The following is a 24,149-nucleotide window of genomic DNA, read 5'->3' on the forward strand; positions in this document are numbered from 1 at the left end:
GCAGGAAGTATCAATCGTATCCATTAGTGTTGTGGTCCATGTAGATAAGACTTAAGTTGTCATAACAGTAGGCACGCATCACGTATGAGTCATGTCGAAATACTTCTTCCCTCCCTTCTCTCCCCTCTTCCCTCTCTTCTCCCCGCCTCATCTCGCCGTGGAATGATACAAGAAAGCGTCAATAAAACGGCTCGCCCGGTGCTGCCTCTGCTCAGAGAGAGAGGACAACACCGCAGCGTCTGTACGAGCCTTTTACACCAACGGGCTCGTGTGTGTGCCTGAGCCGTTCATTAAGCCTTCGAGGTCGGCTTGTGCTCTGAGCTTCTACCGCTGACTGAATTCACCGCCTCAGGGCTAACACTTCGAACCGGCAATGGGCTCCTCTTGGGTACTGGTACACGTTGTTGTGTCTCTCTTGGTTCTGCTAGGTTCGGCGGCCAAGGGTAAGTTGTGTTATTTTTTTGTTGTGTCTTTCGCTAAATAGTTGTTCGTGTTTGCTTTCTGGCAGATGACCAGCCTCCATTTTGCTTAGCCAATGGCCACTGTCACTACCACTTCTAAATATAACGTAATAAACATATAATGTAATAATATTCGACTTTTGTGAACCACACTTCCAAATGACAACTCTACTGTTAAGTTACACACATGAAAACTTAATTAAAAACGAATGTACTGGTATGTACTGTATATTATTAGCGCTTCACAGTTTGTCTACTGTAATATTATAGTAGACAAACTGTGAAGTGAAGTTTGTAAATGCTAATAATTGTAGAAAAAAATATATAAATGTATAGGTACTGTGTACTATAAGCCAAGTATCCTTAGTTAAAGTACATAAAAAGCTAACTTTACTTAGTCATTTTGACTTAATAAATAAGACAGTAAATACAACAATAAATAATCAGTAAATATGTTCAAATGTATTTTAAATTAATGTACGGATGGATTTATTAATGCTTCCCTGGCCCACTTTTCTGTTTAAAATAGTAAATATTTAAATTATTGTAGAAAAAATATATTATATATATATAAAGAGTACATATGTTCATTTGGAGTAAATAAATACATTTAAAAAAGTAATATAGTAAATCAAGTCATATTTAATAAAACAAACACTGCACCTGTAAGTATACTTATACGTCGCTGGCCCACTTTTCAGTTTAGAAATATTACTATTTTAATAATTGTAGAAAAAATATATAAAATTATAGGTCCTTTAGCATTAAAAGCCCACCATCCTTAGGTAGATAGAATTTTCTATCATCAGTATATAAACAGTCAACTACAGTCGTCCCTCGCCCCATCGCGGTTCGAATTACGCGGCTTCACTCTATCACGGTTTTTCAAATATATAGTGTATTAATTAGTAAATCAGCAAACAACAAATAAAGTTGTGGAAGAAGTTATAATTTATGAGAATAAAATCTAAATATTATTGGAATAAAGTCATAATTACGAGAAGATAATTTACAAGAAGAAAGTGGAAATAGTGGTAAAATTGAAAAAAACCCAGCAGAAATAAAAAAAAAAGAGTTGAAATACTAAAAAAGTGTTTATTATACATTTTATACAATAAAATATTGTGGGAATAAAGTCATACCATTACAAAAAGAAAATTTACGAAGACTATTAAAGAACAAAGTTTAAATATTTGAAGAAAAAAACAAAAATGGGGATAAAAGAGCAAAGATAGAAGTTGATACTAATATTAGGCTTTTTTACCTATATCACACAGACTAAAGGAACGGATATCATTTAGTCGTTTGAACAGCAGTTTTTTCGAAACTTTTCATTTATATTTGTGAGAGCTACCTCATGTGCAGTTAAAACAGCAACTTTGTATTGTTCATTGTTTAAAAAAAAAAAGATTGGAACATTGAAGGTTATTTAAAATAAATAAATAAATAAAATTGGCCAAATGGCTTTTTATCTCTTTCAATACCAAAGACGTAGTTCTATGTTTTTATAAACCCGAAAGCCGGTTCCCAACAACGTATTTATACGTCTTTTACGTTTTTTGCGCGAGCGGCAAAAAGAGGTGCCATTTTAAGCCATAAAAACGTCCACAAGGTGGCATAAGTGCATTTGAAAAGAGCTCGGCAGAGATCACGTGGATGGAAAAATCACACATGACAGGAAGGAGGAAGTAAGGAGTGTAGCGTGCAGGAGGTTACGCGTTGTCGAGAAATTTTAACACATGCGCACGCACGCACGCACACACACACATGCACACCCAAGGTTCAGTTCCAAATATGAAAATTGTAAATAGTTCATGGTGTAATGTTTGTAAATAAATTATTTTGACGTACAACAACCCATTTTTTGTATTGTTTATATTGGTGTAGTTGTTTAGATATTTTAGATGTCACAAAAACAAAAAATATTTGTGTCAAAGTGAAAGTTATGCTTGAAATGTATCTTTTCACGAAAAGCTGGTTTTCTCCCTTTTCTAGTCGGGTACTGATATTTTCCTGAAACTTACCGATGTTCTACTGCTGATTACTAAAGAACGGAAATAAAATAAAAACAAACTTTTTATTCTGATGAAAGACCTGAGTCTAATCTTTCTTTTGGTAGGTTCCATGTTTATATAACCATAGAACACAGTATTCTGTGTGCCTTGAAAGATCAGTCAAAATCATCTAAAATGAAAGGGTTGTCTTTTGAAATATGGCTGAGATGGAATGAGTTAAAGATTGGTGATTGGTGATCGGCCTGAAAATTGTAATGCACCCCTAGTTATTTCACATGTGCACTTGAAAGGAAAAACATGCAACTGTGGTCTAAAACTGCAAACTAACATGCATGCAAGCAGGGGTTTTAAATGATGTGTGTCGTGAGAATGTTATAATTCACTATAAAATGTCATAAGAAGAACACAACCTTAACGTGATTCTTCTAAAAACATACTTTCTGTGCTTCTTTAACGTTGTCATCCACAACTTCAAGTTAGATGAAACTTGTTTTGTCAAAGATAAGTACCTCCTTCCTGTCTGGCTGTCATATTTTGACGACAAAACAAAACATCACTGTTGCATAACCGTCTGACTTTCTGCTCTCTCTTTCCCTCGCGTGTCTACCAACTTTCCAGATGAGCACAACATTGGACAACGTGAGATGTCCTTTGACACCATCATGCAAGGTAATCTTTGGGAGTGTTTTCACATCTAAGCGCTCAGTCTTTGCCAGGAACAATTAGGAGACGCACGAGATTTTGGCAGGCTGGCACCAACGCTTGAGACAGGGCTTTGTGATAGGTGCACATTTTATTTAAAAAAAAAAGGTATTAAAAAAAAGCGCTTATACCTCTACCAACAAATCTGTGAGGGTCATCTGTTCTCTGACCTTGTGGTCAGCAGTCGATTGTGCAATCAGCGGTGTGTGATCTTGCAATCATGAATCAGTAGATACTTCTCGTGCAATATCGAATCTTGTCATTAAATCACAACATACAGTAAGTCAACAAAAACACACAAACCTTCATTAGGGGTCGATTTTCATCTGTTTTGTTCGTACCTGTCCCAAAATTAATGTTTCTTTAGGTTGCTTCCATAAGCCCTTTGTGTGTCACGCAAACATTTCCAAACCCTATTAAGGGGTCCCCGGCACAAGCTAATAATAGCCTAAGTCACTACTTTTCAGAGGGCTTGTTTTCCCACTGTTTTGTCAGGACCTGTCCCAAAATATTGTTTTACGTTGCTGCCATGAACCCTTTTTGTGTCATGTAAAAATTCTAAAACCCTCATGAGGGGTCCCACGGCAGGACCCACCAATAGCCTAAGACGCTACTTTTCAGAGGGGTCACTTTTCTGTCAGGACCTGTCCAAAAATCTATCGTTTTTTGGGGGTTTTTTTTGGTTATTGCCTTGACCTCTTTTTGTGTCATGTAAAAGTTCCCAAACCCTCAGTAGGGTCCCGGTAAGACCCTCAAAAATAGCCCGAGATGCTACTTTTTAGTAGGGTCGATTTTCTGCTGTTATGTTTTTTTAGGTTGCTGCCATGAGCCCTTTTTGTGTCACGCCAAATTTCTAAAACCCTCATTAGGGGTCTCATGGGAGGACCCGATAATAGCCTGAGACGCTACTTTTCAGAGGGGTTGCTTTCCCAATGTTTTGTCAAGACCTGTACAAAAATATATGTATTTTTTAGGTTACTGCCTTGACCTTTTTTTTGTGTCATATAAAAATTCCCAAACCCTCGTTAGGGGGTCCCGGTAGGATCCCAAAAATAGCCTTAGACGTTACTTTTCAGTGGGGTTGCTTTTCCAATGTTTTCCAATTACCTCCATCCATCCATCTTCTATGCCGCTTGACGTCACTAGGGTCGCGGGTATGCTGGAACCTATCCCGGCTGACTTTGGGCCAGAGGTGGGGTATACCCTGGACTGGTCGCCAGCCAATTGCAGTTTTGGCAGGACCTGTGCCAAAATATTTTTTTAGGCTGCTGCCATGAGCCCTTTTTGTGTCACAAAAAAAAAAATCCCAAACCTTCATTAGGGGTCCCTGTATGACCCCCAAAATATCTTAAGATGCTACTTTTCAGTAGGGTCGATTTTCCGCAGTTTGGTCAGGACCCGTCCCAAAACCAAAATCTTTTTTTTTTTTTTTTACATTTCTGCTATGAACCCTTATTGTTTCCAAAACCCTCCTTTGGGGCCCCAACAAAAGACCCAATAATAGCCTAAGACACTATTTTTCAGAGGGGTTGATTTTCTGCTGTTTTGTCAAATATGGCAAAATATTTTTTAAGTTACTGCCAGGAGTCCTTTTTGCGTCACACAAAACTTCTAAACCCTCGTTAGCAGTCCAGTCAGGACCCAATAATGGCCTAAGACGTTACTTTTCAGAGGGGTTGATTTCCTGCTGTTTTGTTAGGACCTGACCAAAATAAATAAAATAAAAATTTAGTTTACTGCCATGAGCTCATTTTGTGTCATGTGAAAATTCCCCAAACCAAATCATTAGTGTCCTGGTAGGACCCCAAAAATAGTCTAAGGCACTATTTTTCAGAGGGTTGGATTTTTGGCTGTTTCATCAGGACCCGTCCTAAAACCAAAATCAATATTTTTATGTTGCTGCCATGATAGGTTTTTGTGTCAAGTAATCTGCGAAAATTCCCATGCCATCAGTAGGAGTCCTGGCAGGACTCAAAATGGTGTTAAATACAGCATTTTTCCACCAGGTCAATTTTCCATCATTTCTCTAGCAAAGCTCGATTTTGTTGGTGGTTGCTGTTTAGCTTCAGATGTTAAGCACAGGCAAACCGAGTGACGCCTGTGCCTCTATTGTAACGCCGATGAGGAAGTGTGTGGTTTTATCCAGATATATAGTACTAAAAGTGTACAATTGAATAGGTTTTTGCACTAACTGTGGTTAAAACAGTACCTCTCTTCATGCTAATAATAATAACATAATGTGTCTTCCAGAGATGCAGTCACCAGATACATTTGTGATGCAGCAAGAGGCAGACCTGACTGATCTCATTGATCCAAAGGGTGCAGTTTTGACTTTTCACCCCCATGCTAACCTTTATTTCAACTGTCTTTCCTTAAGAGTCCTGTGTTTGTTTTCCCCGATAGAGTTCGTCATAGAGCAGGAGCCAGATATGTTGGACACCCCAAGAGGGAGAGGTGGGCTGTCTATACTGTATACGTTTATCATGGGTCCCCAAAGTTTTTTTATTGGCCCTCAACAAATTCTAAAAATAAAATTAATTAAAAGTAGTTAATTATTAATTCCATATATTATTAGTATGGTATTAGTAGGGTTGTCCGATAATATCGGTCCACCTTTAATTCCACAACATACTGTAGATAGATAGATAGATCATGTCGAATTTGTAGTGCAATATACGTAATAAATAATAATAATACATAATAATAATAATAATACATAATAAGGTAATAAGTCCAGTCCTGCCCAGTCCAGTCCGTACACGACAGGACACTGTATATATGATGTTATACATATCGCTATTGGTTGATATCGGAATCGGAAATTGAGAGTTGGACAATATCGGCAAAAAGCCAATATCGGACATCCCTAATTATAGTATTATATTACACTAATTCACTTTGTCACCTCTAACAAAAAGTTGTTGACACGACCCACGCTGGTGTAGTTCAAATAAAATATAATTTGTTTTGTCACTAATAAAACCTTTTCTTTTTGCAGGTTCCAGGCCAGGAGCCATGTCACCTCGAAGACGTGTGTGTCTATTTTCACCTTTTCAGCTTTAGTTATTGTAAATTCCGGTGTATAATCTGCTACGTTTTTGTTAAACTTTGAACCCTGCGGTTTATCCAGCGGTGTGGCAAATTTACGGCTAAATTCTAATCTTTTGACTTTTCTATTACTTCAGAACTACTATTAATTGTTTAAATACTGTGCCACTTGCGAGTCAGTGAAGAAACGGTAGCTTTTTCTTTGGCTTGAGCCAATCACGAGCTATCAGTGCACTCACAGCAAGCTTGTCAACCCACTGGAAATCGCAGGAGGTCATTACTCAATATAACAGTCTGACTCACGGGGTCATCTTACTACAAACACTAAACTCATCACACAGCAACTTTACACTACAAATGTAGACCTGACAAATATACAACCATGTACCAATACGAGTTTAAATGGAAAAAAAAAACAACTCCTAAAGTTTTCCCATTATGCATTGCGTCTGAGCAACACATTCATTGGGGCGCTTCAATGACGTCAGCCTCCCTATACAGATATGTACATATCTGTTTTTTCTTTTAAAGTTTGTGGGTGCGGCTTATACACCGGAATTTACAGTACAGTGGAACCTCTAAGGTGGAACACAATCTGTTATCGCTATTTACCAATTGGTTTGGATTTCAAAGGCTTCTTTGTTCTTCCCAAATACTGAAAATAAAAACAGTGGGATGTTACCTTTATCAATCGCACAGGCAATTCTTCAAGTAAGACTTGAACATTCATAACTGTTATACAGTACATACCACTCTAGAATTTAAAAAAAAAACCCACACTCGATCTTAACTTTGATAACAAGAGATGACATGGTCAGCCTGGACAAAATTGTTTTGTCCTTCTTTTGAAATGTGTATTGCTAAAAAGTAGGGCTGTCAAAAATAGCGCGTTAACGGTGGTAACTAATATATTTCATTAATTACTTACATTTTTTGGGGCGTAATTAATGCTCGCACATCATGGCAAGCCACGGCTCTCTATTATGACCACAGACGGCGGCTCAGTGCAGCTCCCCACAGCGTCACACAGTGTCTGACGTTCTTTTATAACTTTATTCTTACCTGAACACATCAACAGCAGCACAATTCCAGCACCATATATGTATCTCCTGTTCCAAACAAACACGTTTCTAGTCCATTCATTGCAACAACACTTGTCCATTGTCATGAGACAGAGCGCGAGATGCGTTCACGGACACTCCGAACATCACAACAACATCCTTATTATGCGTGTATGGGTGAACTAAATAAAAAGAAATGCAATGAAAATCAATAAGTGGATATTATTATTACTCTCTTTGTAACTCTTAATGCGGAGGTACAATGTGCTCGGTACAGTGTGCTCGGAAATCCCCAAAAATTCACTCAAAACGTGAATTCAACTGTCTTTGAACGCAGCTCCTCATTGCTCATAATAAAACAGTTAAAAGTCTGATTCAGATATTAAAGAAACCAGTGTTAGGTAAATAGATTTTCAGACATGTGTGCCATCTCTTAACTTGATTTAAATTTTAAGTTAATTTGGCGCTTCTAATCCATACAAATATATACAGTATAATCCTGCCCTGTCATTTATCTTTCTTTCAATAAAATACAGTAAAAATGGGCATATTTCAGACATGATAATGATAATGGTTAAATTTATTTTGTTTTGCATACAAGTTACATTGGAATACATCACATATAATTTACTGTTGTACATGTCCACAAAGGAGTAGGAAGAAGCAAAGCTTATTTAATCTTACCCCCCGTCCGTTTCACATCAATTGCAATACGTTTGTTTAGGTCCTGTATTCCAAATGTACAGTAGTCTTTGGTAGTTTAAAATGCATAGCAAAATGAGAAGGTAATATAAGGTAACATAGTGTGACATGGCGATTAATCATGATTAATTAATTTGAAAATTGTGATTAATTTGATTACAATTTTTAATTCTTTGACAGCCCTAATAAAAAGCCAAAGTAAAAGCCATACACATGTCCAGACGACTTTTCGTTCAAATTGTACTGCATGGCATTCCACTTTGGATGTTCCACTTTACACCACGATAAGTTTACGTAAGTAAACAATTGATTTATTCATTTAATTTGGTGTTTACTAATTTAATTAATTTGTTTATTTATATTTTAACTGACTACCAAATCAGAAATACCATTTATTTGATATTTTGTTTTATTGACATTTTATTCACATTTTGACATTGCTACCAAATCATAAATACTATTATTTTATTTCATTCCTTGATATACGTACTTTAAATATATTTTTTTCTATAATTCTATCATTTCTTTCTTTTTATACTTACTCTTTTTTTATATTTTACATTTTATATTTGTATTTAATAAAAAATATTTTAAGTCTTAATTTAACCGAATATTAATAATCGAAATTAGAAATTCTAATGCCTTATGTTACATAATTCTATAGGCGTGTTATTATTTTATTTTATTTTTTTAAAGTTTACATCAATAAACGGATACTACCAGGTAACTTGATGAGTTCCTCTTTTCTTCCAAGGTCACCCAGGTTTTGGCCCCCGTTCTCACCCACCCGTGCTGGACTATCACGTTCAGTTCCCCCTCGGCCGGCCCACCTCCGACAATCTGGAAGCCCTCTGTCTCCATGGAGACCTTCGTCCTCGCTACCCCAACTCGTTCTTTCCCAGCTCAGGATTTGGCCAGCAGCGGCGCAGGGCGAGTGCTGTCAATAACGCAGAGGCGTGGTTTGGCACATGCTGCAAAGACAACCAGACGTGGGGAAGGGAGGTGACTCTGTGCTGCGCCACGCAGGCGGTGAGTCTTCACAGCTGTTATTTTACTTTTACGGACACTTCAGCAGAGTGAAAATACAAAACAATACCGGAAAAACATAATGCTCATCAACAACGGGGAAATTAACAATTACTGTATTGACCTGAATATAAGACGACCCTGAATAGAAGATGCTGCCTCTTTTTAAAGACAAATATTTTTTTAAGACAAATAATTTTAAAAATAGTTTTCCATAACAATGAAATAATAACTGGTCATTATTATCGTTTTAAAATGAGCGTCATGTCTCCTCTGTAATTTACTAACAACTTTTGAGACTCTTTTGTCCAGCTGCATCTTTCTAGGTCAATGGTGTGAGTGACTGGAGAAAAGCTCTGACTCAGGGAAGACTCAGGGGAGAAGTTGTTTGGCGCCACCTGTCGGTTTTTGTGTGTGAACCAGACATTTTTGTTTAGGGGAAAATGATCGTCTTATTTTAGGATCAATGCCGCAATTATTATTATTTAAATCAGGGGCGTCCAAAGTACGCCCCAGGGACCATTTGCGGCTTGTGACTCGTTTATTATTGGCACGTTGTAAAAATAAAATGAAGCACTAATAAAAACGGCAAAAATTGGAAAAATAAAGCAGAAGGTAACGATTCAAATAAAAAAGCTGAAATGTTGATACTAATAATAACACAAAGCTTAGGCTTTAAATATATGTAAATATATTTTTTTATATTCTTTTTATAAAATGTAATTTAGAAAAATGTATATAAAAATCCATATCCTTTTTATAAAATATATTATAAATATGAAAAAAAAGTTTTAAAAATATCAAAGTGCCTCCCGGCATCCTTTGATTTTTCTGTATGTGGCCCTCTATGGAAAAACTTTGGGCACCCCTCAACATCGGTTTTTAAAATTTTTCACCAAAATTTTGCCTCTGTTTTTGTTCACAGTTTCGGCTTTTGTACAATATTGCCTGGAACAAACTCAGGCCAAAGAAAGTTAGGAGTGCCAGCAATTTGATAAAGAATGTGTGAAACACTATTGAATTCGATCCAGGATGTAAGGCAATTCTGCATCAATGATAAGTTCAATGTTTTCTGCATGTATAACTATAGTTATTCTCTATATAATGTATTTTTTGTTCATATTTTTAGATGTCTAGAACTGATTAATTAGATTTACATTCTTTCCTTTGGGAAAAATTGCCTCTGTTTTTGTAGGTTGCGGGTTTTGTCTGACCTTTTGAAACAAATTAATAACGAAAACCGAGGTACCACTGTACGGTTGTCCGTCGCAGTATCGCCGTTCGATCATCGCTCCCTCACTATATCGCGTTTTTTCAGAAATGAATTTATTCATAAATGATGGCTGTTTCGTGGTAGACTATGGTCTATTATTAGTCAAAACATATTGAAATACAAGTGAAATGTAGTACTCTGGTCACTAGATAACTAGAAAACATTGAGACGTTAGCTTACAATACATTACCTTAACACTGCATAAAGTCATGAAGTAAGCCATGGCATGTCTGACATGATAGAGTGAAAAAGATTCTCCTCCCATTCTGTGTGGAAGTGGTAAGTTTTTGGCTTCTTAAGTTTAGAAGAAATAAATTCAAGGCTAATTGGTTAGCTAGCGTGCTTGGTTGCTCGCTAGCTTGCTCGGTAGTGGCTGTCCAAAGTCCCTGCAGCATAAGAGTTGCGATGTCGTGTAAACAATGAATAATAGTAGTGTAAAAATGACTATAGGGGTGTTATTTCATGTGTACGGGGCTCTAATAGCATTAAGAGAAAGTCATAAACAGCTTTTCTATGCTGTAACTACAAAAATATTCAATTTATTAACATTGAATCACGGAAATTCTTTTAACGCGGTCGGGTCTGGAACCAATGAACCCCTATAAACGAGGAACGACTGTATCACTTTAAATGGGACATCAGAATCTGAATGTTCTGATCTCCTGTTTCCATGCCATTGTTCTGTTGAGCAGAATATTGTTCCCTGAAGGAATTGTACCATAGAAGAGGCCTTTGTGGATATAGCGGACATCATAGCGGAAGTGGCTTGGGCTACGGAACTACAGCCCAGGGGCCACAATTGACTGGCTGAGCATTTGAAACCGTCCCGCCAGAAAAAAACGGGTTCACAGCTTCCAAAGTATTTAATATAAACTTTTAACATACAAGCTGGCAACATGACTTGCAAGTAGTCAGAGTCAATCTGAGACAACCTTCTGAAAAAAGGGACATAAGCGCATATAGCAGATTGTAAGACATTTTTACAGATAAAATAAGACAAATAATTCCAGGTGGACTGTTCGAATTATAGGCATAAAATGATGTGTGTATCAAATATATAGTCTGGCACCCCTCAATGCGACCCTTGAGTCAAAACGTTTGCCCACCCCTGCCCTAGAATCTTAATGGTAGAATTAAACAAAATAAAAGTGTGGTTTGATGTAAACAAATTATCGGTAAATGTGGAAAAAACAAACTTCATGATATTCAGTAACAGAGGGATAGACTTTGGTGCTTCAGTTAATATAGATGGTATTTTAATTAATAGAGTAAGAGAAACTAAGTTTTTGGGTGTAATTTTGGATGAGAAGTTGTGTTGGAAATCACATATACAGTACACAAAGGTAAAAATATCTAAAATAATAGCATTGTTACATAAAATAAAGGATTCACTGGATAACAAAGCAATGTATATGTTGTACAACACCATGATTGTTCCACATCTGACTTATTGTATTGAAGTATGGGGAAATGCTTGCAAAACATACACTCAGTCAATATTTATTTTGAAAAGAGCAATAAGAATAATCAGTAGAAAACAATACAGAGACCCAACAAATCAATTATTTCTTCAGTTAAAACTATTGAAATTTTATGAATTAGTAGAATATAATATATTGCAAATTATGCTGAAAGCTTATAACAAAAGTTTTCCAATTAATATTCAGAAAAGATTTGAAAGAAGAGAAAGTAAGTATTTGTTAAAAGGTACAATGATTTTCAAAAAAACAAAATTCAGGACTAAAATGATGGAACGTTGTGTTTCTATAAAAGGAGTCAGTTTATGGAACAATCTAAATAAAGAAACTAAAGAATCCAAGTCTGATACCATATTTAAAAAAATGGTTAAAACGAGTATGTTGAGGAAATATGAACAATCTCAGTTATGATTGGCTGTCATACTATGGTTATTTTTGTTGTGGGAAATGACATTGGTTGAGTTGTAATTGAAATGTGTAACCACCTGTGCGGCTGGTTACTATAGGTATATTTTTTTGTTTTTATTGTTTTTAAATATGACTTTGTTTGTGGCTGAAAAAGGGGCAGAGATAATAAGACTTCTTTCTGCTCCCTTTCATTCTGGTTTGAAGAGTGTTTGGTTTTATGTTATAGTGTTTTAATATTGTTTGTTTGTTTTCTTCTTTCTTGAATGGAATAAATGTTTCAATCAAAAAATGGTACTTGGTTATCCACCATGAACCGGGAACTAGCCTGCCAACTAACAAAGCGACGGACAAAGACAAACAAGTCTGGTGCAAATACGTTAACAGTACAGCATTGGTGGAGGTCTGTGCTCCAGTAAAATGATGGCACAGTAATACAATACTGTATATACTGTATCATACCTCTCATACCTTAATTCCTTTTGTCATGTTTTTACACCCAAAAAGACCCTGCACAACTTGATGGTACTTGCATGTTTTCAATAATGCTTAAGGCCAACCTGCCTGTCACCTACCACCCAGGCAGACATAGCACACAGGCCTTGACATGCCCACGACAGGCAAGCAACAACCTTCCTTTCTCCAAGGGTTGTTTTTAATGGAGTGTTTTTGCAAAATGTTGGCTGATCCGTCCACACAGCATGTGTCCTGCACACATCCTGACTTTCAGTTATGTTTTTATGTGACCTCTGCTTGCCTAGTGGGAGCTGTCCTTGGAAACATTCTGCGAGGAGGATTCATCCGTGAAGGATCGACTTTATCACTGCTGCAGACAGACAGGCATCGAGAGGCTCCTCTGTTTCCAAAACGACGCTCAGAATCCCAGCTACGAGCCAACAGAGGCGTTGCCTGTGGTCCCGCTTCCCGCAACATTTGACTTCAGCTTTGACAGAAACACTTGTCACAGGTATGGAGGGAAGTAGTACAGTGGAACCCACTTAAGTCGATGTGGGCATAACATGTGAGAGCCAAAGGGGTCATGGTTTTTAATATTGTTAACATCATCATTATCACTAACCTGTTTTTGCAATTCAGATTTGTGGTTATGTCAAAATCAATAAAAAAAACAAATGAATAAGGATGGGAGGGACAACAAGAGAAGAACTGCCAATTACCTAAGTTCCAAAGCTTGGGTAGACTTCTCAGTCGTTCTTTCATCCCCCTTTCTACCACAAACTAAAATGCATCCATTTCAATTTTGCAGAATTGGAGGAAAACCGTGACAACAAACTGCTGTAGGTTCAAAAGTTCTTTTCATTTTCTTTTTGTTTCAAAAAGGCGAAGTGCAAGCAATGACTATTTTCGGTTATGTCAACAGCCGCTTATGTTGACATACATCAGCCACTTCCGAACTTTTTTTTCTTTTTATCTTCTTTACAGTTGTACAACTTTTTCAATGTTTTTGGCATGCGTACAGGTGCGCCGTAAAAGAGGGAAAAGTTCGGACAATTAAAAAAATATATATATATTTTTAAAGATACTGTCGTTTAGCACGGTTAATTGGTGGAATTGGTAGTAATTGGTAGTAATAATTGGTAGAATTCAATATTAATAAATGGAATATTTTCGTAGTTTACGATCTGTTTACGATCTTCAAAATATGTTTTTTAATGTTATTAGAGCCCTCTAGACATGAAACAACACCCCTATAGTCACCTTTACTTTTGTATTACCTAATACAGTAGATATAAACAGAGAAAATAAGACATATTAGACATAAATAAGATAATATAGACTTACACGTTCCTTGTTCCTTGTTGTTTTTCTCTGGACTGCGTGCTTCAAGCAGTGGCTATTGTCTCGTCAATGTATTGTAATGGTGGCTTTAAATGGCTTTACACTCATTTTACCCAATATAGCAAACATAATAAGAGTAAATAACCCATTTAAGACATAAATAAAACCCCTGTTTGTGTGTGTCACAGTAAATGTGTTCCCGAGGGGACCTTAGTGGTGGACGACAGCAAGTGATGTCAGAGATTCAGTTGAGTTTTAGCTTGTCGTGGTTTATGGCTCCAACAGTAGCCTGTCTTATTATTATGATTATTATGTTATTATTATTGCGCCTGTTGTGATTTAAACTTGCAATAAATTCCTTCTCTGGCGTTCACGTCTGGTGCTTGTCTCACCGAACAATTATTGACACCTAGTGGCAAATGAAGAATACTACATTCACAATTCAAAGGCTTCTTCTGCCGTATCTTAGTTCATTTGGTTAGTTCAATGAGCCATTTTTATAATAGGTTGCATTCAACCAGGAAACAGCAATCATTTATTCATTCATTGATTTTTTAAAAGCATGATAGAGTGAGGGCGTGATGTTCAAACCATGATGTAGCGAGGGACGGCTATGTAGTCATAAAACAATCTCTTTGTTTTTACTTGTTTGTGGCAGTAAAAGTTTAATCCACATTGAGTACAGACCCTTTCCAAAAAATTAGAATGTCATGGAAAAGTTGTTTAATTTCCATAATTCCATTCAAAAAGTAAAACTTTCATAGATTATAGATTCAGGGCCCACAATTTAAACGATTTCAAGTGTTTATTTGTTTATTTTTATGTAATTTGGGCTTCCAGCTCATAAAACCCACGAAAACAGAATTCAAAAAATTAGAATACTGTGAAGAAATCACCATTTACGTCTCAGTTTTTGCAGGAGAAAAAGAAAGAAATTAGGATCACATCAAATCAATCAAAATATGGTACTTTCAAAACGATATGTCAATCTTCAATACTTGGTTGGGAATCCCTTTGCCTTAATCACTGCCTCGATGCGACGTGGCATTGAAGCAATCAGCCTGCGGCATTGCCTGGGAGTTATGGAAGCCCAGATTTCCTTGATGCTTGCTGTCAGCTCTTCTTTGTTGTTGGGTCTGGTGCCCCTCATTTTCCTCTTGAGAATACCCCATAGATTCTCAATGGGGTTTAAAAAGTTTGCACAAATTTTCTTCAAAAGTCAACCAATATTTGCAGTTCAAACCATCATCATCATGTGTAACGTCACGTGGGACGTTAGACGTTAAGACATGGGTGTCCAAACCTTTTCCACAGAGGGCAGCATACTGAAAATCAAAGGATGCGGGTGTGCCACTTTGATATTTCTAAGTGCTTTTAAATTTTGTAAGAAGGCTAAGAAAAAACATTATATGAGCTTAAGTAGGGCTGTCAAAAATTGCACATTAATGGCGGCAACTAATTTATTTCATTCATTACGTTAAAACTTTTAGCGTCATTAAGACATGTAAATCATGTCAAGCCACACCTCTGTTATGATGGCAGACAGGGTCACAATAGTGTCCCCACAGAGTCACACAGAGCCACTTTTTAATAACTTTATTCTGACCTGAACACATCAACAGCAGTGCAATTGCAACATCATATACCTGTATGTATCTCCAACTCACAAACACATCTCTGGTCAGCTCTTACTGGGAAAGACACTTACTCATTCTCACTAGATGACTCACTAGATGCTCCAAGAGATCCGAGAGAGAGAGCACTCCAAAAATCACAATAATATCTTTATTGTCGATTTATGTGTGGTCTAAATAAAGACAAAAGAAGAACAGTAAGTGGATGTTCTTATCTCTCACTCATGTAACTCTTACTGCGGGAGTACAATTTGTGAATTCAACTGTTACGTGGTGTCTTTGAACGCAACACTTCATGGCTCATAATAACGCGCTCAAAGTGCGATTCAAATGTTCTGCCACTATTAAAGAGACAGGTGTTAGGCAAATACATTTTCAGACATGTGTGCTGTCTTTTAGTTTGATTTAAATGTTCAGTTCATTTGGAGCTGTTACTACATACAAATGTATACAGTGGTGTGAAAAAGTGTTTGCTGCCTTCCTGAGTTCTTATTTTTTTGCATGTTTGTCACACTTAAATGTTTCAGATCACCAAACTAATTTAAATATTAGTCAATGACAACACAACTGACCATAAAGTGCAGTTTTAAAATGAAACTTTTTATTATTAAAGGGATAGTTCAGATTTTTGGACGTGAAGTAATACATGTACATCACAAAAATGCCTCCTCAAAAAAATCAGACCCCACAAAACGCTCTGCGTTATATTTGTCTCCCACCGTATCCCTGCGCACTGTCGCCAGTGCATTCATGTGCGACGGCGCGCCGTGGCCATCTTGTTCATGTATGTGTTCCACAGCGGAAGAAGTTACAAGCATCTTCATCACATACACATGAATGCACTGGCGACAGTGCACAGGGATACGGCGGGAGACAAAAGATAATGCTGAGCGATTTGTGAGGTTTGATTTTTTTTGGAGGAGGCATTTTTGTGATGCAAATGTATTCATCTTTTGAACGCATATTGTTTTGAGAAGCCAAACGCTTTACTTATATGGCCCCAGCAACTAAGCGGCTCTACGTTCCTCGTCACGGTTCTCCGACCACAAGTGGACTCACGGGACCAATTGGGGGGGCAAGTCACTGTTGCTGTAGTACACTGCTGATGGGGATGTCATTCAACTTCCTGTCAAAAAATCCGAACTATCCCCTTTAAGGGAGAAAAAATCCAAACCTTACATGGCCTTGTGTGAAAAAGTGATTGCCACCCTTAGCAGCAACAACTGAAATCAATCTTATGCAAAACTTGCAATGAGTCTCTTACAGCGCAGTAGAGGAATTTTGGCCCACTCATCTTTGCAGAATTGTTGTCATTCAGCCACATTGGAGGGTTTTCCAGCATGAAGCGCCTTTTTAAGGTCATGCCACAGCATCTCAACAGGATTCAGGTCAGGACTTTGACTAGGCCACTCCAAAGTCTTCATTTTGTTTTTCTTCAGCCATTCAGAGGTGGACTTGCTGGTGTGTTTTGATCATTGTCCTGCTGCAGAACCCAAGTTGGTTTCAGCTTGAGGTCACCAACAGATGGCCGGACATTCTCCTTCAGGATTTTTTGGTAGACAGCAGAATTCATGGTTCCATTTATCACAGCAAGTCTTCCAGGTCCTGAAGCAGCAAAACAGCCCCAGACCATCATGTTCTTTTTCTGAAATGTGGCGTTAATTTTACGCCACATGGAATGGGACACAAAAAAAATTCAACTTTTGTCTCGTATTTTCCCAAAGGTTTTGGGGATCATCAAGATCGGGGTGCTCACACTTTTTCAGACTGAAAGCTACTTTTAAAATGACCAATTCCCAAAGATCTACCTCCTACTATACTGTAAATATTGAAAATATATTTACTGTATTTAGAAAAAAAATATGAGTACGTATTTATGTACATTATACGTGTATATCAGCGGTGCATGCACATTTTCAGCATCTTTCACCTCTTTCTGTAAAACATATATATAAAAACTAACCGGTAAACTTTGTAAATACTAAATACTATTGTCAATTAAATACTATTGTAAATATTAATGATTAGTATTTCACATTCACATTTTCAAAGTTTACATGTAATCAAAGTAGTTGATATCATAATTATATTCAATTCATATATTCATATAATTATATTCAATATGGCAATAAAGATAATTCCTCAGTAGTTGTGTACATAACCTGAGTACTGGTAATATGTCAGTCAATATAGCTATGTAACGTTCATGAGGACACACAGTTCATGTATTATATCCATTTAGCATTTGCTATCAAACATTACAGATATACAAGAATTGAAAATTATTAGCCAAAGTCAAGGCAACATATTAAAAAGGTTTCAGCAATGGGCACATTTTTCATTTCATCATGAAATTATACTTTAAAAAGTGGATGTGCAGAAAACACTCATTTCTTTTGTGGAGTTCATGACATGAAGCAAAGCCATCAAACAATACACTTCTACTACGTAACTAGAAGTGAACAGATAACTTTTGTTATACTGTAGATATAAGCATCTTACCGCTGAGTTAGTTCACCCGTAATCAAAATAATAAAGATGAAATTGCATCTCCATGTGTAATTTCAAATGCCGCAGAGGGGAGCTTAACGTCAGCTGACTGATGTCATATTATGTGGGGTCTTTTGTGGCTTCTTGGATGAGTCGTTGCTGCACTGTTTTGGTTGGCCTCCTGGGAAGCTTCACCTCTGTTCCATGTTTTCGCCATTTGTGGATAATGGCTCTCACTGTGGTTTTCTGGAGTCCCAAACCTTTAGAAATGGCTCCAGACTGATAGATCTCAATTAATCTCAGTTAAATTATGTTTAAGGAGGGGGACAATCACTTTTTCACACAGGGCCATGTATTTTTGCATTTTTTTTCTCCCTTTATAATAAAAAGTTTTATTTAAAAACTGCATTTTGTTTATTTATTTTAAAAAGGGACAATGCGTATTCATGAACACTTACGTGTAAATATGCCGGAATTAGCCCAAAGGCTACTTTCCATCTGCAGGTTAAAGAAAGAGACAAAAAAACACCAAACTGTCACACAAGAGAACTGTGTGGCAATGAAAGTACATGGAAAATAAAATAAAACAATAAAACACAATAACAACGTCCAACAACAAAATAAGTCATGATAATAAAATTAATGGTGACAGATGTGGTTCCTCTTAAGCCATTGTTTCAGATGGATTTTAAATAAATGGAAGGTAGTAGAGACTCTCTAGGAACTGGGATGCTGTCTCAAATTTCTGTACCTTTGAGTGATAAGGCCTGTTGGCTGAATGTTGTGCGTCTGCAAGGTATTGTACAGTCACCTCTAGTGGAGGCTCTTGTTACCTTTCCATTCATGGTGGATTTCATCTTTATTAACTCACCCAAAGGTGGTGGAGCGAGTGCATTTAAAGCCCTATATATTGAACAGGCTGGTTTTAAATTTTCTAAAATTCTCAAAACGAACAAAATAGTATTTCTGGAGAGTGAGACAATGATGAAACAATAACGATTTTCTATCAAACACTTTTAATGCCTTTTCTAAAAGCGATTCTATTAATTATAAAGTTGTCAAACTTGTCAGTGACCAGTTAGTCATACAGTCTTCAAAATGAGAAAAAAAAAATCATGTAACCGAGAAACATTTTTGGAGCATTCTCTGGCAATGATGACCTGATTTGTCTAAAATTCTGAATATTAAAGTTGATCATTTTGGATATGTTTTGTACATGTTTTTTAAAAGATAAAGTAGAGTCCAAAGTAACGCCAAGATATTCAAATTCATGTACAAACTGGAGCTCATTTCTTTTCAGAAAGACATTTAAATAAGACTTTGCTGCTGGTTGCTCTGAAAATAACACGCAGGCTGTTTTTATTTTAGAGTTTAGTAAATGACACGATTTAGTCAGCCATTCATCCATGCAGGGGATTGCTTATATCAGCTTTTTTGAGGCTTCTATGTCAGACTTTGTGTTCATTGTGTTGTCATTGATTAATATTTAAATTTGTTTGATGATGTGAAACATTTAAGTGTGACAAACATGCAAAAAAATAACACGGTGGTCTTGCCCCCCTTTCTGTTCATAAAACACAGCAAAAATGGGCATATTTGTGTTATTATTAGGTGTTAGTTACAATTTGCCATTTTGCTCTATTTTTCCCATGTGTGCTGGGCTTTTTTTTTTTGGTTAATTTTATTGCTACAATGCGCCGCAGGCCAATAAAAAACAAGCTGCGGGCCACACTGTGGACACCCCTGTGTTAAGACATAAGTCCACACTGGTTTTTCTTTGGCTTTTTTGAAAAGGCCCAAGAGAGACCCAGATACACAAATTGGGATGGGAAAGTAAATGTTTGTGCATGACTTCTACTCAACAGCACTCAGCAGAGCGTCAGCGGAAGCAGAGAAACACAGCCGTCTACTTCTCAGAAAAGTGATATCAACTTTCCCCCTGGCCGCCCCAATGAGGATAACGTGGAAGGGCTGTGTCGCAACCAGAAGCTGCGACCTCTGTTCAGCCTCAAGTGCCTCCCCAATACCGGCTACGAGATGGTGGCTCGTCAAGCCAAGATGATTAATCGCGTGGAGAAGGGATTCAAACAGTGCTGCAAGAAGAAGCAGGATGTCGTCGCGTGTGCTGAGCATAAGGTAGACCATTGAGGTGTAAACCGCTGTGGTTAAACACACAGTTTAATAGTCATAATAACTTAGACTGAATGTGTTTGTTTTTTAACGTGTATTTGATGCTTTTGTCTGTCAGTGGCGTGCTGAGCTCAACAGGTTTTGCTCCAGTAAGAAGGGCGGTAAGGCTGATCACCACTGTTGTCGTGGCGTCAGCGCCGGCGATCGCTTCCACTGTTTCCAATCAACGTCTCCCGACCCACAATACAACATGACCTTGTCCTCCGAAGAGCTCGCTCCTAAAGTCTGTAAGGCGCGCAAGATCATCAAGAAAGTGTAAGAAAGAGACCTTGGTCCACTTGTACACAGATTTTATTTTTGGTGAATCACGGGGACCCGCAAGCTACGACCGCAGCAAATTCAGTGTCCTATTGCTGAAGTCACTAAAACGCAGCTGATGGTCATACGATGCGGAATTTCTCCCAAGATCTTCTGTAGTAATCAGCTTCTTAAGCTGCAAAAACGTTGCACCGTGAGACCCCGTGAGACCTCAGCAAGCATCAAAAGATAGTTTTGCTTTTTTTACAAGATTAAATATCTGTCGAAAATGTTAACTAAATTTTAACTATCGAGCTTTACCTATCGAGCTCAAAACCTGAAAATATGACATTGTTTGCCAAAACGCTTGAAACACGTAAAATGGCATTTTGGCAAACATAGTCATATTTAAGTCAATTTTTTTGCAGTGTTTAGTGTAAAAAAGGTTTTTTTTTTGGTTTTAATATGCATGGTGGTCTAGTAGTTAGGATATTGGCCACACAGTCAGGAGATCGGGAAGACCTGGGTTCGAATCTCCTGTGGGCATTTCAAGTTTCATCCGTGCGTGGTTTTTCTCCGGGTTCTCCGGTTTCCTCCCACATTCCAAAAACATGCATGTTAGGTTAATTGGAGACTCTAAATTGTCCATAGTTGTTTGTCTATATGTGCCCTGCGATTGGCTGGCGACAAGTCCAGGGTGTGCCCCGCCTGTAGCCCGAAGTCAGCTGGGATAGGCTCCAGCATACCCCTGCGATCCTAATGAGGATAAGCGGCATAGAAAACGAATGGATGGATGGAAGGATGGATTTAAGATGGTGTTAATATCAACAGTGGTTAACCTATTTTTACTCTTGTATGACAACTGACAACGCTAAAAAGTGTGACCTCACCTTCACCACAAAAACTGAAATCTGAAGAAGATCCAATACATGAAATCACGGTCAAAAATAATTACTTTGACTATGAAGATATTTTTTTTAGGAACAGGCATGTTCTTTGTTAGAACAATTTCATTATCATCAGTAATATGTACTAATATCATAGATGTATTACTTAAAATACAGTAAGTACAATCATTTGCCAATAAAATCTGAAACTATGACTTTGACTTGTATGGATTGAAACCAATCCTGATATTAATAATTTTTTATTTAATAAAATAAAAAATTCTGATAATCTATGTCAGCCAACATGTTAAAAAGATATGAATTGAAGGGAGAACATTTTACTATATTCCAATACTTTTATGATCACAAATTGTGTGGAACAAACAGCGTATGGACAATTTCAACTTAAAATAAATCAAAAATAGGATGTGCAAAAGAGCAGTTAAAGTCTAGGAAATAAAATAATCACGAAGACATTTACTTTCACATGCTCCCTCAGTAACAGAGTTCTTGGCTTTATTGCCAATCTAACACAGGTAGGCTACAGTGCAAAAAGTACAACTTTTTTAGTAAACATCTACTCTCTAATGGCTGTAATCGGACGATACAGTCGGCCGGATGATTAATCGGTTGCTCGTCATTCATTTCTAAGAAAAGCAGCGTTTTATTAGTGAACAATAAGTGTTAACATTGGAACCAACATTAGAGCCAGCCCTCTGCTGATTACCAATTACTTTCCAATGGCTATAATCAGATTAAGCCGATAGGGTGGGCCCTTGACAAAACACCATTTTACTTGTTTACTTGTGTTGTGAACAGTAACATTTTTGCAGCGTTTGTGATTAACATTAAAGGAAAACTGCACATTTATTTTTTTAAATTTTGCCTGGCATCCACAATCCTTATATGAGACAGGAACACACACTCTATGTCTTTTCTCTTTTCTGTGCGTTCTAAAGATATAAAAACAGCTAAAAAAGACGCAGCTAAGAAACACTTATTCCGCCAATAAAGCCTTCTAAAAAAAACTACAAAAAGCGCCAACAAGGCTCCATTTACATATAAGGTGATGTGCATATTAACCAATATTATTATAATCATTGTTTTGCTGATCGAACTACGTTACTGGCGTATTGAAACATTGCCACACCACATCAGTTAGCTAGTAGCCGGCTAGCGACGAGCTTTACCATGCACTTGCCCGCAGCACGTCACAACGCACTCACAACGCCCCGACTCGGCGACTACTGATTGTTGAGTTTGGAAAAGTTCATGCTAGTTGTAGGCGTTCGTTTCTGTGTTGCTATGTAAAATCAATGTGTTACCGGAAGGACGTTCCTTCACTTAAAAGCACCAAAATACTGCAAGTATTACATGTTATCATGAATGTACCTGTTACTACATGGCTACAGCATGGATATAAAACCATAAAACCTTAGTGGAGGTTTTTGGAGGTGTTTTAATAGCGGTCTTTGGAGGCAACATAGGTGGATCTCATTACGTGCCGTAATGAGCTATTTCTTTTTATCTGTTTTTATATCTTTCGAACGTCTAGAAAAGAGAAAGACATATGTGTTCATGTCTCACATAAGGATTGTGGATGATTGTGGACGTTTTTTTTTTTAAGTGCAGTTTTCCTTTAACGCTGAGTGTTTTTTGTGGGGTTTTATGTGTTAATATTTACTGTGGCTAACTTCTTTTTACACTCATGTATGGCGAGTAAGAATGCTAAAACATTGCCTGCACTGTTGATAAAGTATTTATGATGGACACAGCTTGACCAGACTAATTATTTTTCTGTGATTTGCTGTGGAAAAAGGTCCGCCTTTGATGATGGACTGTAAATGAATGCTTGCTTCAAGAATGACTGTGTTGTGATTGTCTTTTAGGTTACCTCTTGACTTTCCCGTCCAATACATTCTGAACGAGTGCTGCGCCCTGGCACCACAAAACCAAAACTCTTGCTTTTTTCAGAAGGTGAATCGTCCGCTTGAAAGTGATAGAAGTTGTTCCAGTTATAATGTAAATTAATAAGAGTGCTAAACAATTTTTTAAAATTATATAGGTTGAGGGAACGTCCAACAGGATGTGTTCCAGCAGGATGCGGCTGGCGTCCCCGTCAGCCGCCCGCCACAAGGATCCTATGGAGGTGCCAAAGTGCATCACCGACTTTGTCATGGATGTCATCACCAAGTCAACCAAAGTCTCCAACCAGAAGAAGAATAAAAGGTGTCCTATTTAAACATCTACGAGCTACCAGCAGCTAACACTTGCAATCAATGCACAGAACGTATTCATCTTGCACAAATACCACTTTTTAACACGTGGGCCAAATTTGTGCTTCGTCTACTGCCAGTATTATTTGTATCTTTTATATAGCATCTCACACACACACACACGCATGTTCCATACTAAATAAACTTTAAAAGTTTTTAATGCTTACTTTATAAACCAGACTGATGTCTGTGTCACTGTACCACTATTTTTTTTAAAGGGTGCTTTTTGGTTGATTCCTTTTCTTCAATCTTGTCAAGATCACACGCAAAATTGTTGGAATAAAGTTTTTAAAATTTTGCTTTTTACTTTGTCTCATTCTGTGATTTTTGTTTTGCTTTTTTGTTTCACTAGATAGTCAACAAGAATCCAGAAACTTCTTTTCATGTACAAAAGCAGAACAATGCCAATTATTGAGTAAAGGATTTTGAGAAATTCAACTATTAAAACATTTATATTATTTATTTAT

The 24,149-nt window shown here is 37.2% G+C and overlaps 1 protein-coding gene across 1 annotated transcript; it reads left to right on the forward strand.

Annotated features, from left to right (window-relative positions):
- On the forward strand, window positions 1-23,980 carry LOC129185303 (extracellular matrix protein 1-like). Its single transcript, XM_054782135.1, has 11 exons — window positions 1-443; window positions 3,095-3,145; window positions 5,429-5,497; window positions 5,582-5,632; window positions 6,177-6,209; window positions 8,744-9,018; window positions 12,933-13,138; window positions 19,958-20,228; window positions 20,341-20,537; window positions 23,296-23,383; window positions 23,472-23,980. Exons 1-11 carry the CDS (start codon window positions 374-376, stop codon window positions 23,646-23,648), a joined length of 1,488 nt encoding a protein of 495 aa, XP_054638110.1. The 5' UTR covers window positions 1-373; the 3' UTR covers window positions 23,649-23,980.
- The last annotated feature ends 169 nt before the right edge of the window (window positions 23,981-24,149 follow it).

The sequence above is a fragment of the Dunckerocampus dactyliophorus genome, chromosome 7 (genome assembly GCF_027744805.1).
Source record: "Dunckerocampus dactyliophorus isolate RoL2022-P2 chromosome 7, RoL_Ddac_1.1, whole genome shotgun sequence".
In the NCBI taxonomy this organism is placed as follows: Eukaryota; Metazoa; Chordata; class Actinopteri; order Syngnathiformes; family Syngnathidae; genus Dunckerocampus; species Dunckerocampus dactyliophorus.